Source organism: Sinocyclocheilus grahami, unplaced genomic scaffold (assembly GCF_001515645.1).
Source record: "Sinocyclocheilus grahami isolate Dianchi unplaced genomic scaffold, SAMN03320097.WGS_v1.1 scaffold49.1, whole genome shotgun sequence".
Taxonomy (NCBI): Eukaryota; Metazoa; Chordata; class Actinopteri; order Cypriniformes; family Cyprinidae; genus Sinocyclocheilus; species Sinocyclocheilus grahami.
Window position 1 is genome coordinate 930,106 of NW_015505228.1, and position 18,323 is coordinate 948,428.

Below are 18,323 nucleotides of genomic sequence, written 5' to 3' on the forward strand. Positions count from 1 at the left end.
CCCTCGGGTAAAGTCAAAGATTTCAGCCAATTAGAACTGTTCAGCGCCAGCGTACTGACCAATTGTGTTTCAGGAGGGAGAAATGCAACCAATAGCGAGGCCGCGAACAGCCGTCTTTGTCCCCGTGTGAACTTCAAAGTTTTCATTGGTTTATGTGGAGCCCCGTGGTTTGAATATTGAATCTTGCGTGAAGCAAAATAGCGGCACTCTTTAAAATTGTGTATCCAGTAAACGTGCATGCGTCAGAATAGTTGTAACATTCGCCAGAACACCAGGTTGGATTATCATCCAGCCATAAAGTCTTTATTTTAAAACACATGTATCAAACACAGGCGCACATACTAGCGTATGTGTGTATATAAGACAAAGACAATTATTGAAGAGTAAACAATTATTCAGAGAAGCCCTTTCAGACGGGCAGAAGAAATCAATTAAAATCAGTGAAATCACTCATCAACAGATCATGTATAAAGTTCAAAGTCTATTCTCTTTGAGTTGTAGAAGGGGGCACCTTCTTGGTCAATCCTCCTACAGTACACTCCATCCTTGAAGTAGCCTTCATCCACCCAGTCCTGGAATAAAAGATACAGCCACATTTACTTAAATTAGGGCTGGACGATATGGCCAAAATTTATATCACGATATATATTTCGCGCGATACATTTTGATATTGAATTATTGTCCAGCCTCAACTTAAATGTATTTACTTACTTGCATAAACGTTCACAAAAAAAAAAAAAAAAAGAATTTATCCTTAATCAAAAATACTTGAACATCAAATAAAGGGCAAACATTTACTCAACGGTGATGCATGTAATTTTTTGCTACTAGAAGCACCAAACGTAAACGCAAAAATGTTTTTAAACTGGTTACCAAACCACTCTTCCCCATCTACTATTAACCGCCACTAGTTAAAGGGGTCCTATTATGCTTTTTCAATTTTAGTTAGTCTGTAATGTTGCTGTTTGAGCAAAAAAAAAAAAATGGGACGAGACCTGGTTGAGCTGCACTAGAGAAGGCAACGTTATCAATCACTATGTCAGAGACACGCTAGCTTTCCCAAGACAGACTAACTTAGAGTGGTTACAATCATCCGGGTTTAAATCGCGCTCAAATTGATTTGATTTTGATGCAATATTTACACAGAAGCTATGTTAAGGGGCATGACATTTCCCGACCAGGCGCCGAGTGCTGCCAATCACAACACACACCGGGCCCAGCTAACCAATCACAACACACACTGGCCCAGCTAACCAATCACAACACACACTGGCCCAGCTAACCAATCACAGCACACACTTGCCCAGCTAACCAATCACAGCACATTTCGTATTTCAGAAGGCTGGCCTGCATTTGATACAGGAACTATTCGAGTCGTTCATGCCAGACTGGGGAGAGAGGTGTTGTAATAATGTAAAATATGTGAAAAATAATGTGTTTTTCGAACAAGTATGACATCTACTTGTTCTAAGTACACCCCCAAAACAAAATCAAGACTTTGTAAAAGAGCATAATAGGACCCCTTTAAGTCAATGCCTCTAAGTCAGGCCACTCCAAATAAATAAATAAATAAAACAGCAATAATGAATCTATTAGTGTTTTTTAAAACCATTTTAATTTAAGAAATAATGTGTCAATTACTTCTGAAACGTAAAGTTTCATATTAAAGCACCGATAATGTCTTACTTACCTGCATCTGTTGGCTACTGAAGGGCCCATAAAGCTCAGAGTTTTCCTCATTGTCCCATTTGTACTCCCACATGACCTCATCACTGACTAGAGAGAAACACAAAACACATGACTGCTATTACTAAGGGGTCAGCCATGAATCAAATAATCATAAAAGACGACTGGCAATAACATTTTCAGGACTCATTCCAAAAAGTTGCTACACTACTACTAACAAAAGTTCATATTTAAATTGTATCTAATCATGACAACTTTAAAAAAACACATCCTTGTCCAATCACTTACTTCTGCTGTTGTCTTTATCCTCATCCTTTTCTGCAGCATGCTTCTCATCATACTCTTCAGCGAACATGTCTAGCTCATCTTTTTCCTCTTCATCATCCTCTAGTGTTCTGGCTGCCTTTCCTCGAGTCATCCCCTTCAACTTGTAGGCCAGTTTTTCATAAGTCTGCTGATAAATTTCAAAATCTCCAATCCCCACCAGTCTATCTGCCAATGCTGTCAGTTTGTCCAGTTTACCAGCATCTCTGTTCGAAGTCTCTTTTTTCTCCTCCTCCCCTTCTCTCAGTCTCCCTTTCTTCTTCTGTCCTCCAAGACCGCCAAGTCTTCTCAGAGCAGCAGCCACTGTTTCTCCAGGCAGCATCAGCTCAATGACGGCTTCTGTGAGCTGATAATGGCTGTACGTAGCCAGAGGGTCTTCTGCAGGTCCTTTCTCCTCCTCTTCATCTTCCTCACTGTCTTTCCGCTGCTCCTCACGTTTTATTTCCTCTTCTGCTTCGTCTTCATCACCAATTCTTCTCTTCCGCTTAGCTGCAAGGCCTTTCTTCTTTTTCATGGGCTGCTCTTTTATCTTCACCTGTGTGAAGAGATATAGTGCGATCAATGATATGTGACCCTGGACAAAAAAAAACAGTCATAAGTAGACGGGTACATTTGTAGCAATAGCCAACAATACATTGTACGGGTCTAAATTATAGATTTTTCTTTTATGACAACAATCATTAGGATGTTAAGTAAACATCATGTTCCATGAAGATATTTTGTAAATTTCCTACCATAAATATTTCAAAACTTAATTTTTGATTAGAAATATGCATTGGTGAGAACTTCATTTGGACAACTTTAAAGGCATTTTATTTTTCATTCAATATTTGTTTTTTGTTTTTTTGCACCCTCAGATTCCAGATTTTCAAATAGTTATATCTATTTGTAAAAATATTGTCCTATCCTAAAAAAAAAAACATACATCAATGGAAAGCTTATTTATTCAGTTTTCAGATGATGTATAAATCTCAATAAAAAAAAACTGACCCTTATGAGTGGTTTTGTGCTCCAGGGTCTCTTAAAATAGGGTCTCTTTCTTAAATATTTGAACTTCAAGCTTAAACTTAGATTATCAACTATTTCTCAAAATCCATGCAATAAAATGTACCCAGTCGATATTGTCCAGCCAGTTGTCTCTGATATCTTTCTCTTTGTTGACAAAATAGTTTCCCTCTGAATCAAAGTGTCCCTCCTGCATTTCCTCGACGAGATTAAAAGGGGTAATGCGTACACCCTCCTCATAGTCAATAGTTGCCATTTCCTGACCTGTAAACACAAAGAAAGTCTAAGCTAAGTAATATTTTAAATTATGTAAATCATAAATAAAACACAAGCAATCTAGTTTAAAATTACTTTGTCATTTCTCAGCCTTTTAAATAGCAGGCACTACAAATGTCTAGAGGAAGAGCCAAAAAACCATTCTGCAATGTGCATAACATTTCTTTTATTATCTGCATGAGGCCAAATTATTATTCACAGACCTTCCACATCGTCACTGGCAAGGATGTCATATTTGCTGCTATTTTCTCCATCCTCTCCTTCATCTTCCTCATCACTGTCCAAAGAGTGTTTCTCCTTAAATCTGCATCCTGGGCCACTCACACCATCAACAATCTGGAAAAAGACATTGGATAGAGCAGAACAGAGCATGTGATTTCACAGAACAGCACAATCTATTACAACAGAATAACAATATGCATGGTGATGCAACAGAACACTTTGACAACATTAAAGAGTTCTATGGAACCGACCTTCTTCTTCGGAACATCTTCCAAAGTAATCTCCCCATCTCCATCCTCAAATGTCACTTTCCTCTTCGACATGCTAAAAGAGGCATAAGACAGTTGACTACAGTTTTGTTGTGCGTGTATAGTGTACTCATCTAGTATACACTGTCAAAGTTGGTTACACTTTATTTTGATAGTCCACTTTAAACATTCTACTAACTATGAGTAAACTTTGCAACTACATGTCAACTAATTCTCATTCATTTGCAACTACATGTCTACTAATTCTCAGAGTAGACTGTTAGGTTAGGTTTAGGGTTAGTAGAATAAGTTGACATATACTTGCAAAGTTTCTCATAGTGAGTATGATGTATGTTGTGGACCCATCAAAATAAGATGTTAGAAGATATTAAGCAAACAGTCTACTAATACTCTAATGAGTGCTAGTTGACATGTAGTTGCGAAGTTACTTACTGTTAGTAGAATGTCTGAAGTGGACTATCAAAATAAAGTGTTACCTGAAAGTTGTATACTCTTAACATAACTCTGAGACTCCATAACAGATTGAATTCATGAAACCTGTGCATATGGAGTGGTTTAAGGTTTAAAGCAAATTAGCGAGACTTCGTATAAATCCAAACGAATAGCAGTTGACTAGAGGGCACACAACTGCATGCCTACACAGCATAAACGCTATGGCAAGCCGTTGTAACATTTAATCTGTAAGCCGTACTAGTATCTATTTTCAAAATCCAAACCTTATGGTTTTCAGTCAAACATTTTCTTTATTTGGAAAACAAAGGCCAAAAATTATTAATAAATTAAAAAAGAAACAACAGGTTTGCTGTACTTGTAGGGCCGCCCTGATAAATAAGCACTAGTATCTAATCAATAAGTACTAGTATCTAATGAATAAGTACTAGTACCTGATAAATAAGCACTAGTATCTAATCAATAAGTACTAGGATCTAATCAATAAGTACTAGGATCTAATCAATAAGTACTAGGATCTAATCAATAAGTACTAGGATCTAATCAATAAGTACTAGGATCTAATCAATAAGTACTAGGATCTAATCAATAAGTACTAGGATCTAATCAATAAGTACTAGGATCTAATCAATAAGTACTAGTATCTAAAAAATAGATACTAGTACGGCTTATAGATTAAATGTTACAACGGCTTTCCATATAAACGCCACCTAAAATTAGATATTAAAGAATTGGGCCTATACTTTAAGCACATCTTCAAAACTGTGATAATATATAACAACCTAATACAAACAAAATTTGATCAAGTATCACATTTCATTGTTCAGTATGTACACCACTGCTGTGCAATGCGCGAGCTAATGCTGCGAGCGTGTGCGTACGTCTAAGTGTGCCAGCCTTATATCTATGTCGCCAGCTAGCTAACGAATATAAAACCCGTATATAAAATACACTTTAGCTCGACCTACACAGACGCTTAATAGACTGGTCAGATGTAAAACAAACAAAAAGAAAACACAGATAAGGAATGAACCCATGGTAAAATGTTTAGTTACCTGGATGTTATTCTCCCCGCTGCGCCATTCAAGCACGCTAAAACCGGAACAACGTCATTCGCGAGATTCTGCCCGACTCTCTATCGCCACCTGCAGGTCAACCGGATTAATGACACACGCTGCGATTGAAGCACTTCTGTGACCTGACGTCCATCACTTGATCTGCTCGGAAATGTTTCTAATACCTTCTGATTTACGTTTCCAAATGATTGTTCTGTTGTTTTCAGATGAGTGTCTGATGTTACAGATAACACTGGCTTTTATGCGTTCTGGGAACATCTCACTCTTTGGATAGAGAAAAACCTCTTTATTGTAATTATAATGCGTCTCTATGAAAACTAAATACAGAAAGGTGTATTTGAGAAGCAGAACAACTGTGCAAAAGCCAGCATTTGCAAACGCACTGTTCTGATATAATGTATCTAGTAAATATTTGATGACAGCCAGAATTAGAAACATGAATCGATAATATGCAGAGTGTCTGTGTTTATTTATTCATAAGCGCTTACTTCCCTCATTTTTTTTTGTCTATAGATAAATTCATTAATAGCCTGTTTGTTGGGGCTGTGAAAGCGCACATGTCGCTGCTGTTTCATCATGAAGTCTAAAGAGAACAGGGCATCGGCTTTTGTTACCAGGAAGTGCGTCGCGTTATTTATATTTCAACACTTGCGAGACCGGCGTGACGGCGCGCGCTGGTAACACGAAACTTGGAATATCACTCTGCTCTTTATACGATTCCCCGGGATTGAGGAGCTTGGCCTGAAGTGATGTTTTGCCACTAAGGTTGTATGGATATCCACGATAAATCAACGGAAAGACACTGACAAAAGTAAGTTGCTGCACCTGACAAACACTGAGCCGGTCTGGCAATGTTCCGGTCATGCCACCGTTTCCTTGTTTATCCTTTTAAAAAGAGCATATAGCTGCTTCAAGCACACATACTATTTACGTGGCAACATATACTGTCTAGCACACTGACAGATACCGCGTGAACCGGATAGACAAGTTATTCACGTATGATTTCATACTTGCCTAGAATGAAATGCACGGGGTTGGGTTTTTTTTTTTCAAAAAAAAAAAAAAAAAATTGACGATGGCAAATTAGATTCATCCATGGGTTGTCATTTCTGTTCATGTAAAGCTCGCGCCAGGACACGGCTGCACGCCAGGTGGCGTTGTAATGAAGATCCATGAGAAGATTCTAACCCATTACCTGTCCTGCACTTCACCTGTCGATAAAGAGGGATATCTTTACAAAAAGGTAAGGACCTGAATGTGCCAATTTACCAAGATATAATCAAACTAATCTAGAATGCTAGTTTGAAAAGGCTGAATCTATCTAAGTCTCCTTTATTTGTATAGCTACTATACACTTTATACAATACAGATTGTGACAAAGCAGCTTTACAGTGTTAAACAGGTGAATAGTGTGTCGATAATGCGGTTAGACAATATAGTAAACAGTCCAGTTTTCAATTAAAGTCAGTTCATTCAGTGTTGTCATCGCACAGCTCAGCTCAGTTCAAATAGTATCTGAATCAAGCCGACAATATTGGCAGACATTAAGTGTCCCCAACTAAGCATCCCAAAGGACGACAGTGGCAAGGAACCAAAACTCTATCGGTGGCAGAAATGGAGAAAAAACCTTGTGAGAAACCAGGCTCAGAAACAGTTTAAGAGTGTTGCGAGTGAAACTGCCTCACATGTCAGATTTGTTTACCATGCAAGCCAGGTTTAGGAAAGTGAAGTACATTATATCTGAGACATCTTATCTTCTTCATGCTGCATTGCAGACTTTACCTTCAGGATCCTTGTATAGAGCTCTTTACACACACACAAAAAAGCAAATAGATTTATATTTTAATTTTTTGTTTCAATATGCTATTTACATGCTCAAATCAAATAGGAAAATGTACAATTTTAGGTTACTGTACACTTTGAAATAAATGGTAAAAGTAATGATAATAGTGGCAAGCAGGACTATATGATTTGGTAATTAGTTATTTTAAATGATTTCTAATAATAATCTGTTCAATTATCAATATTTCAGAACAACCTAAAAATAAACCACCCTCTCTATCCCTAAATTGTACCACGGGAGATACAGGACTGTTACAGTTATTTAATACACATACTTAAACTTATTAAAAGCATGCCATTGGCCTATTTCCTAATTAGTGACACTAATTCAGGTTCAGAATATATCAGTCCTTTTGCATTCCAAAAAAAAAAAAAATCACATCTCCAGCTTTTCTCTGTGCTGTAGACTCTGGAATAATTTTCTCTCTCTTTAAATGAATCATAATTGCAATGACTTCCTCGTCCTACCTGTGTTTCTCGATCTATTACCACATTCCTTTTCCGCAGAGAGAGAGGAACACCACTTACCTACGCCGCTGGTTTGTGTTGAAGGGGAATCTGCTGTTTTATCAGGAGCGTCCAGGCGATCGTAACCTGTTGGGTGTGATTGTTCTGGAGGGCTGCCTGGTGCAGGCGTGTGAGACGGATGGTCAGTTCTGTTTCTCTTTGGTGTACACTGGACCAGGCCTCCGCACGTATAGACTAGCCGCTGATGACCATCTCAGCCAGGAGAGCTGGATCGGTGCGCTGTTCTGCGCCAGTCACATCTACCTTTCCATGATTGTCAGAGACCTGGAGAGACGCTACGAAGGTGCGTTTATCTGTATGTGTTTTTTCAGTGTCTACTGGCTTGAAGACAAATAACATGTCTGATTGCATTTTTTTCATGCCCTCAACAAAACAGAAGCTAGAAGAGACAAAGGCCTTTGTGATTCCATCCAGACCTCAGCAGTAACTTCTACACCCAATAAGATAATGGCTTCCTGGAACTCAGGACAACCCTATTTCGTACATGGGACTTCCATAGTGCCCAGAGATGGGCGGAGCTACAGCACCAGTTCTGTACCACCTCCATCTATGCCGAACAGACCCATCAGCTATAGTCTTCATGCCCCTCCTATTCAATTCAAGACTACCAATAAGCGATCTCCAAAGCTCTGGCCCAAGAGAAATGCACATGTCACACCCTTAAATGGTCCGGCACCATCTTATGGGGAGTGGCCCGTTGTGAACTTTGATCCTTTGGAAGAGTTTAGTAAACTGCACGAGTACTATGGAAATGAGATTAAGCAACTAAGAGCTGATTGGCTGAAGAAGAAGCACAAGGAAGTGGCACAAGTCGAGGAGGACCTCATTGATCTTGGCTAGAGCAGCATCTGAATGCTTATGTCACATCTATGCATTTGTTCATGTTGTCGTCTAAATAGTAAATCTGGTTCTAAAACAATAGATTGATTAATGTATTAAGATGCAGTACTAGTAGAATCCTGCTGTCTTTTAAATTTTATGAAGGCCTGCAGATTAACACTGACTGACACTGATCTTGTGGCTTTTTTTTTTTTGATAAAACGTTTCTCATTTCCTCTCTGTGGTCTCTTAGCCTAGTTCCTTCTCGCTTGAACTGTCATAAAGTAGACCCAAACCGCCAGTAGCTTTACCCCCACTGTTAAACTAACTATGTGCAGACATTTACAATGGCAAAAGTTCATATTGGATCCAAAGTACTTCAGATACTGTCAAATGAGGTTTGATTAGAGACTAGACGTTAGTTGTAGAGCTGTAAATGCATGATAATAATTCATATTTAATTTATTGTTACATCTTTTAAAATATGTACTGAGAGAGCCTAATCAATAATGTGATCTTGTGAAGAGGGCGACACAAGTGACTGTTAAGTTCTGCCTCACAGACCGTGTTTCACACAGTTCAGGAGGTTTCGCAAACAAACTGAAATACACGCCCTTTATATTCTTCCTCTTTCACAACATCTCAATTCTTTGGGGATGTAGATGTGCCTTTTTTTGTAGTTTCTAGTGTACTCAACACATTTGGAATGTTAAACACATTAGAAGCAGCAGTTCTTTATATTACAGTCATATCAGTAAGCATCAAAATAAACTGTCATGTTTGTATCCATTAAGCATTTCAGAGGTGCAGCTCTTTATACTGTAGGTCACCAGAGGGCACTGCACTTCAACAGTACTACTACCTTTATGCAGCCCTACTTCAGGCACAGGGGTCACTAGTTGCTTCACAACTGATATTTTATTATTTAATGTTCTATATGTAATTATATTTGGATGATATCAGTAATGTTGGACATGTTTTTATTGTATAAATGTTTTATATATTCACAGTTTCTATATGACCACCTTGCTCAATGCATTGTCTTAATTGAATATAGATCAATTTTGTTATAATACATTTGATTTAATTCATTTTGATGATAATTTGTTTAGGTATACATTTGATTGTTTTATCTAGTATTTGTCCTCGAATGTAAATCATAATAAATTCTGTAAAAATAAGTTTAATTTAATGCTACGTTAATTTAGTAAGTTACATTTTGAGTGTATTTCAGCCCTGCATATTGCACAGCATCAGTAAGAATATTTTTTAAATCAGTAGGGTTGTTTGGTTTATTCAGTGTTAGTATCTATTTTATTGTACTTAATTCAGCTTTTGTTGTGAACTATTATATTATTGTATCAATCAAATTCGAATAAAAGTCCTAATAAATTGTTCTGTTAAGATCTTGATGTTATTTTATTTATTTTAATGTGGACAGATTCATCTTTAAATGTTGTGAGCAGATGTAACACAAAAATTCAGTAAAGGTAGATATTGTGGTTAGTATAATGATTCATGAAAACACGTTATGAAATTTTATAGGGATTCTGTGACGTACATCAGAGCTCTGACAACAAAAACCTAAAAACGCCTTAAGTGTTGGATGCAACATGATTTCAACCATGCCATCTGCGTTCTGCAGACTTCAGGTATGTCAAACCCCTACAGCAACGATGTGGCCTTTTTCACCTCTGCATTCCAGACGTCTCTGCTGTGATTAACAGCTTTGATGATACATGTCAGTAGATCACGTTACACGTAACATGTACTGTACGTATAGACATGTACACTTTGACAGTCCATAAACAAAACAAAGATGACTGACACAGTGGCCTACAGGCCATCCTGTGAAGATTCTAAATCACAGATGTGTACACAACCTGATCAGTCATCGGGCAGACATACTTGAAAAGGTTCTACAATGAACTTGTATTGTGTTTAAGAAAATCATTCTATTATGACATGAAATATCTCATATCAAGGCCTACGCTTCCTCTGACCCAGACTTTCCCTCCCCTCCCTGTTAATCTCTCTCATACACATTGAATGCCGTTCCACCATATATAGTTATAGGAGGGGTGTATTAATATCGCATATGCTATACTATATCTAATTTGAGAAACTGCCTAATCATTCAGCTGCTTTTTCAATGACCGCAAGAGTTATCAATGTAACCTTAACATTAAATAATTTACTAATGAATACATTATTATGCATACATATATTAGTTATTTACAGGAAATGCAAGAAAATAAAATGTACTGTATACTGTATAAGCATTTTCTTTTACAGCTTATTATTACCCTTTTAAGCTTATTCATTACAACTTACATTACTTTCTGACTTTAACAGTCTCTCGATTAAAAAATGCCACTCTATAAATAATTGCAGTTAAGCTATTCTATAGGGAAAAATAGCTGAAATGAACTATGAAAGATCTGGGCAAGATCTAGCCAGGGGAACAAAACACGTAAAGGACAGACTCACAAGGTATCGAATGAGCCTAAAGGAGGAAAGGAATGCAAAACAAACTGTGGCGTTGCTAGAAGTGGACGAGGAAGTGAATGATGGATTAAACAGAGAAGAAAAGGAGAGCTCAAGGAGCAGACAGGTTTGTTTTGCTATTTTGGTCACTCTCAGCCCCCGCCTTTCCGAAAGAACCTGTATTAAGCCTCAGATTTCCCTTCATGTGTGTCCCATACCAACCCCTCACTGGGCTGCATTGTGCTGCTGATCATCTCAAACTGAAAGAAAAGACGATAATTATGTGCCCATACACAGAGCAGCTTCACAAACTGCACCTCACAGTGACTGCAGAGTGACCGAGCATGGTCAAAGAGCTCCAGGGGGAGAGAGGGTGCTGAATTTGGGCATGGCCATGTGGCGGGGTGAGGTGGGGGGACTTGGACCCAAATCTTATGGCATCACTATACTAGGAAAGGCATTAAAACCTATTTTTGATTAGGGCTGATTTGGAAAGAGGTGACAAGGGTTAAGATGTTACATCGGCCTCATATATTTCAGATGGGGGCGTGTACTCATATGTGAACAAGATAATCATTAGCTCAAAAAAAGCCAATCATTGGCTTGAGTTATGCGATTGTGCAAAGCTCAAACAGGCCCTTATGTCTCCATGTCCTTATTAGTCTACGTGAGACACACAGACTGCTGCCATCAGTATCAGATTCATCCCATTCCAAGACTCCAATAGCTATTTCTGAGCACTGTAAGATGATAGTGCATCCCACCCTGTGTTCCTTCATCGCTTTACCCCTACCTCATCTCTCTCGCCTTTCATAGTTTTCCCTGTCTCTATTTCTTCCCTCTGTCTTTTCCCAAGCCACACTTAAGGTTGGATCTATAATTAGCAAGGGGCCTTCGGCAGTATATAAGCCCCCCAGGAACAAGTCACCACGCGGCTTCAGTCTTCACTTCTTGAGCTTCTTAGACTTCACGCATACCGTCTCTCAGCATGGTGAGTAACCTGAACCTTAGATGTTACCTGGCCACACCAACTAGGTGGACACATAGGAACCAAGGACATAATGCCTCAGTCTCAGCAGGGTTGAATGGAAGAGAGCTTGCATTCTGAATCAGCGTCTGATTCTTGGATAATTGAACTGTGGACTTATAATGCATTTAACAGGATATGATAAACTGGGCATTTTTTCTGAAGCTGTTCTTTCTGATCCTTTCTGAGTGGTTTTGCTTTCACTTCCAATGAAATATGGGATTTTTTTGTAATTATCTGTAAGATGTTAAATTAAAAATATATAGAATATTGCAAGTTTTACCATAAAGCATAATGTACAAATGTAAAGCTAATGAATTCAGTTATATTAATCATTGAGGAGCGACCTATGTAAAGATCATTATTTTGATGTATATCACATGTAAAAATGTGTTTCATTAGAATGTGGCTGAACAGGGTTTTATTAACAATAAATGTTAAAATGTGTTATGTTATTAATCATTGAGGAGCGACCTATGTAAAGATCATTATTTTGATGTATATCACATGTAAAAATGTATGTTTCATTAGAATGTGGCTGAACAGGGTTTTATTAACAATAAATGTTAAAATGTCTTATGAATGAGTCTTGTGTCTCTAAGCTCTGTGTGGCATTGCAATGTCAATGCATGATTTTCTGTTTTCTGTCATTATGTATTATTGTCAACAACACAGAGGAAATATGCACAATTCAGCTGTGCTGACTGTTAAAAAAATATTTTTCTTTCTAGTCACCCAAGAAGGCCAAGAGGAGGGCAGGAGGAGGAGAGGGTTCCTCCAACGTGTTCTCCATGTTTGAGCAGAGCCAGATTCAGGAGTATAAAGAGGTAAATATTTTTTCAGATCTTATAATTAATACAAGTAGACTCCATATTTTTAGGACATTATATACTGTAAATATGTTTAGTTACATTTTCACTTTTTTATGTATTGTCAAAGTCCAAATGAGATTTCTGGGGGTAAATGTTACCAGACATAGACCTTATCATAGATGTTGCTACTGAACTTGAATTCTGATTCTAATATGATCAAATTCTGTCATCAGGTTAAAACGTATTTGTATTAAGGCTTGTTTGATGGTCAATACAGCAAATGGACTGAATCAACAGATTGACATCATCTAGTCTTTTTGTGTTGTCTGCTAATATCCAAAAAAAGAAAAATGCCCCAGCCTTCCTCTTCTCTGCCCTCCCATCTGTCAGACACTCCTGAACTCCTGATCCCAATGGGATGGCAGCTGAAGATCATAGTGCATGCCAGAGGGACAGAAATAAATCATGTGTAACATATGATGGACAAGATAAAAGAGAAGGGAAAGTGGAAATGAAACACAGTTAATGAGGATTATGTTTAAGGGCCCTTTGCAGGAAGGGAACATTAAATACGTATTAGACTTCTGAATGGACCTTGAAATGACAAATAATACACAAAAGAAATACCAGAAAAATAAACAGATTTACCAGTAGTTGACTATACTTACGGCTGTTAGACATTGTGATTAATCTAAATTAATTTCATTATCTCAGACACCAAGTAAAAAAGTATGTATACGCACATGCTAAACGGGTGAGTTGACTGGAATTATCGTCAGGCTAGTGTGCAACTGAGCTAAGTAAGGATGTGAAGTGGTTTGAATGGTTTATTAATAAATGATACAGACTTCTCAAGTGCCTCTGCAGGAATGTCTGACATTTGGGATTGACTTAACACGTCTCCCAGATGGAAAGGAGGATCAGCGAGGGGGGCTAGGTGGGAGTTAGCAGCTGCTGCTATTCAAGCCCCTTCTTGAGTTTCATGTGACTGAGAAGGACGTTTTACTACTGCCAGGGAAGAGAAAAAGCTACAAGGGGAAGATTTCTTGTTAAATCAACTCTTTAGTCATTGGTTTGCAGCTGTGAGCAGCCTCATTTCCCACCAACTCCTGTAACAATGTGCTTTTTTCTGTCCTGCATGCATAGGCTTTCACAATCATTGACCAGAACAGAGACGGCATCATCAGCAAAGATGACCTTAGGGACGTGTTGGCCTCAATGGGTGAGTTGTGTCTTGTGTCCTTTGTAAATATATCCATGAATGTGTGCTGACCATCACTGTCTCTCTGTAGGCCAGCTGAACGTGAAGAATGAGGAGCTAGAGGCCATGATCAAGGAAGCCAGCGGCCCAATAAATTTCACAGTTTTCCTCACCATGTTCGGAGAGAAGCTGAAGGGTATGCAAAAGTCCCTTTTACTGGCTGTTTTCCCTTTGGTTTTCCAATCATTGTTGTATTCAGTCAGTGTAACTCACTCTCCGTGTCTCTGAAAGGTGCTGACCCCGAAGACGTCATTGTGTCTGCCTTCAAGGTGCTGGACCCAGAGGCCACCGGCTTAATCAAGAAGCAATTGTAAGCCTATTAACTCACTCTTTATTTCAATGTGCCAAAAAAAAAATCTACGTTTCCATGTCTGACTGATATTCGTTCTCGCTCTTTCCAGCCTTGAGGAGCTTCTGACCACTCAGTGCGACAGGTTCTCCGCAGAGGAGGTGAGATCAGATCTTACGCTTCATAGTTTTAAATCAGCATGAGATCTACTTTCTAAATACATGTTGTTAATCTTTTTGTGAACGATTCATCCATGCATAAGTTTCACTTTTTTTTTTGGAGCTCGTAATTTTTGATCAAAATGTATTAACTCGACCTTACAGTGAAATTACAAACTTTACCAATCATTTAGTCCATTTAAACGCTGCCCCTTTCTTACAATCAACCTCAAGCTCGCATTCAGATCTGCTTCCATCCAATCAACAACCGATGAACAGAATTAAGTCCCGCCCTACTTTTTTTGTTCTTCTTCAATTTTCCATTTCATTTGGATGTACGTCAAAAAAAAGATCTGTCGCTATTTCCGTTTCATTGCACCTTTAATATATTTTTCTGGATTAGCTGTGTAAAATGTAAATTTTTTAATGTTTATTTAATCCGAATTCTTTGTTCTTCATCCATTAGATGAAGAATCTGTGGGCCGCCTTCCCCCCAGATGTTGCTGGCAATGTTGACTACAAGAACATCTGCTACGTCATCACACACGGAGAGGAGAAGGAGGAGTAAACGGTCGTGGAGACAAGACAGAATATGAAGAGATGAACGTGTATCCCTCACTGCTTTACTCTCCCAGTCTGTTCTCTGTCCTCCTTCTCTTACTTTGTGCTTCTTCCTCCCTTTCTTCCTTTCCATCATCTTTGTTACTCTCAAGCACTTATCCGCCCTACTTTTTTTGTTCTTCTTCAATTTTCCATTTCATTTGGATGTACGTCACAATGCATTAAAAAAAAGATCTGTCGCTATTTCCGTTTCATTGCACCTTTAATATATTTTTCTGGATTAGCTGTGTAAAATGTAAATTTTTTAATGTTTATTTAATCCGAATTCTTTGTTCTTCATCCATTAGATGAAGAATCTGTGGGCCGCCTTCCCCCCAGATGTTGCTGGCAATGTTGACTACAAGAACATCTGCTACGTCATCACACACGGAGAGGAGAAGGAGGAGTAAACGGTCGTGGAGACTAGACAGAAAAGGAAGAGATGAACGTGCATCCCTCACTGCTTAACTCTCCCAGTCTGTTCTCTGTCCTCCTTCTCTTACTTTGTGCTTCTTCCTCCCTTTCTTCCTTTCCATCATCTTTGTTACTCTCTAGCACTTACTCTCTCCATCTCTCCAAAGACTTGTCTCGCAGAGGCTGAATTGGGAGGGTAGAGAGGCTCATGACCACGATGTCTGTCAAGTGGGGTTATGGGATTGTTTTCAATAAAATGAACATCATTTCTGTATCTCTCACACTCTCTCTTTCTCTCTGTTTCTCACTCATTACCCACGACCACCTCTCATGCATGAAAGTTGCTGCATCTTCTGCTGCTGTCTTGAGGGTTGAAGGCATCTATAGCTTCTGGCTGAAATCTCTCTCTAGATAAAGGTGGAAGAGTGCTCATTCTAAGGGAAAAAGAGGCAAGAGGGATTGATCTCACTCTATAATAGAGGAACCAGTCATCATTCTTGTTCTTTCCCCTGACAGCTGACTAAAAAAGAAAGTGAAAATTAGGGTTTTGTACCGAGAGAGCTTGGCCTCCTAAAAATGTTGCCAAGCTTGGAGGGAGTGAGAGAGACAGACCATCCAAGGAAGAGAGGAGAGCTGGGACTGAAAGAAAACATATCCTCTTCACTCCCTCTCACCCCTCCTCCTCACTATTTCACGGTCCATGTTTTTCTTTTTTATCTACCCTTTTGCTCTCTGGATCTGGGCCTGCTTTGCTCTGTCAGAAACTCTTCTGTAACCAATAAAAAGACACAAACTGTGAATAAAACATCTTTTTGTAATGCTGTGTCTGCTGGCTGTGTGTGATAGGCGGGATGAAACTGTCTCTTCTGTAATTATAGAGCATTGAGATGGTAATATAATTTAGATTACACAAGACTGCAGGTCTATGATGCAGTAAATCACAAGGGTGACCAGCAGTATATGAGAACATACTGAGAATATGCTTTCTGCTGGACAATGATAGTATTACAACTGCAATAATAGCATATCTGCTCCATCACAATTGCTTCCACATCAGTCCAAAAGATTTTTAATATTTTCAACATTAATTGCTCGTCTTCTAATTATTAAGAGAGAAAAAATTTCAAATTTGACCAAAAAAAAAGAGGCTTGTTTAAAACTGTGAATTTCTGATTTAACATTTAATCCAATACAATTGTTTTATACATTTATTAACTATTTATAAAAGCCCAAACTAAACGTCAAGTTGATGTAGATATTAAAGGTCTAAAACCAAAAATTGATTTGCTCTATTACGCTATCTATATATTTATTTATTGGTTTCGTGTTGTAATTTTGTAAAGCACAATCAAACAGACAACATAGCAAAATAAAGCAAGGTCATATAAGACAAGACCACCTGTCAGGGTTTATTCCTTACCTTCATTTGGCCGAAACAAACACTTCATCGACATTCTTCTATAAATCTCCTCGTTACATAGAAAAAGGAAAAAAAATACGAGTTTTAAATGATGATAGAATATCATGTTTCCAAAAGTAAACTAGAATTTATCAAGAGGTAATAGGACTTACCTCAAGAATTCGCGCCATTCTTTTTTGTATGCGCGCGCTTCTGAAGTCAGTGCGATGCGAGCAAGTTTAGGCTCATTTCCACGTAAGGTGCATTCATAAGGAATTTTAATAAACGTTTCATTTAACACCTCTAGTTAGCTGAGGAAACAAAAATAAATACATTTGGATATCCAAGCACATGACTCATGAATCACATAGACCCAAAACATCACAATTTTGTGGAAAGGGGACTAAAGTTAATTTACTGTATCACGATAGTTCCATGACACGTAAAATTTATGTCAATTACATTAACAAAAAGAAACCCACTCTTGAGAGAGATTTTAATATATTATGATTTATTATTCATCACAACAGTAATTAACTTCCCTCTTGAGTAGTTTTAGAACAACTGTCTTCATCTATGAATTTATTTCATCCTCAACTGTAAATGGTTTCATGTAAACATAAAAAACAAACATGAGACATACAAAGGACAAGATGAGAAAACTAACCTAAACACACTAAAATTAAAATGATTTAAGATAAATTTTACAACATACATTGGGTCATTTAGCAATGCAGAAATCCATAAGACAAATCAAACTACTTTACAGCCAGTCCCAGCTGTCTCAAGAGTGTTATTAAACCAACACTGGATGGCCTTGCATTAATTATTGGTGAGCAGTGTCCAAACCATTTTAAGTCCACCGGTCATGCACTTGGTTGGCAATACAGACAAGATGGTGTTAGTGAAGGTGGCCTGACAGGTGCAAAACCAGGTTTAGGCTAGTGCTTGGAACTTAGAGCAGTTCTTCAGGATAATAAGACATCCACTCCACCTTTCCTTCAACAGTTCCAGTGCTGCTGTCAGCAGTGAAGGTAGTTTGAGCCCCCTGGTGGCCACACCATAAATGTCAACATCTACATTGTGCAGAGAGTTAGGAACATAAAATTTGCATAGACATAATTTGCTTGCTTTCCATTTGAATAGTACTGCCTTTAGAGGAAGCAACGACCACTGAGGTCAGTGAGGGCACCACTGACAGGTGAGGCGGAGGTTTGACCCCCTGCAGTTGAAACTGAACAAGTCCAGGAAACACAGGAGACACCATTAAAACATTGACAGAGTATTTGGCTACCATATTGCAACCTAGAAACCACTTCAGGTCTCTTCTGTCTTGACAGAAAATATTATATATTGAGTAGGAGTCTAGTAAGTATGGT

The 18,323-nt window shown here is 38.3% G+C and overlaps 3 protein-coding genes across 3 annotated transcripts; 2 read left to right on the forward strand and 1 right to left on the reverse strand.

Annotated features, from left to right (window-relative positions):
- Window positions 1-147: 147 nt before the first annotated feature.
- On the reverse strand, window positions 148-5,396 carry LOC107582988 (CD2 antigen cytoplasmic tail-binding protein 2-like). The gene is made up of 7 exons (XM_016269040.1): window positions 5,288-5,396; window positions 3,765-3,837; window positions 3,495-3,627; window positions 3,122-3,279; window positions 1,975-2,545; window positions 1,691-1,776; window positions 148-572 (listed from the first exon to the last, which is right to left on the reverse strand). Exons 2-7 carry the CDS (start codon window positions 3,834-3,836, stop codon window positions 462-464), a joined length of 1,131 nt encoding a protein of 376 aa, XP_016124526.1. The 5' UTR covers window position 3,837; window positions 5,288-5,396; the 3' UTR covers window positions 148-461.
- Window positions 5,397-5,507: 111 nt separating this feature from the next.
- On the forward strand, window positions 5,508-9,569 carry LOC107582989 (sesquipedalian-1-like). The gene is made up of 4 exons (XM_016269041.1): window positions 5,508-6,119; window positions 6,432-6,551; window positions 7,658-7,961; window positions 8,055-9,569. Exons 2-4 carry the CDS (start codon window positions 6,471-6,473, stop codon window positions 8,516-8,518), a joined length of 849 nt encoding a protein of 282 aa, XP_016124527.1. The 5' UTR covers window positions 5,508-6,119; window positions 6,432-6,470; the 3' UTR covers window positions 8,519-9,569.
- Window positions 9,570-11,877: 2,308 nt separating this feature from the next.
- Window positions 11,878-15,130, forward strand: LOC107582990 (myosin regulatory light chain 2, skeletal muscle isoform). The gene is made up of 7 exons (XM_016269042.1): window positions 11,878-11,975; window positions 12,743-12,838; window positions 13,970-14,045; window positions 14,116-14,220; window positions 14,316-14,394; window positions 14,486-14,534; window positions 14,998-15,130. The coding sequence occupies exons 1-7, from the start codon at window positions 11,973-11,975 to the stop codon at window positions 15,097-15,099; spliced, it is 510 nt and encodes a 169-aa protein (XP_016124528.1). The 5' UTR covers window positions 11,878-11,972; the 3' UTR covers window positions 15,100-15,130.
- The last annotated feature ends 3,193 nt before the right edge of the window (window positions 15,131-18,323 follow it).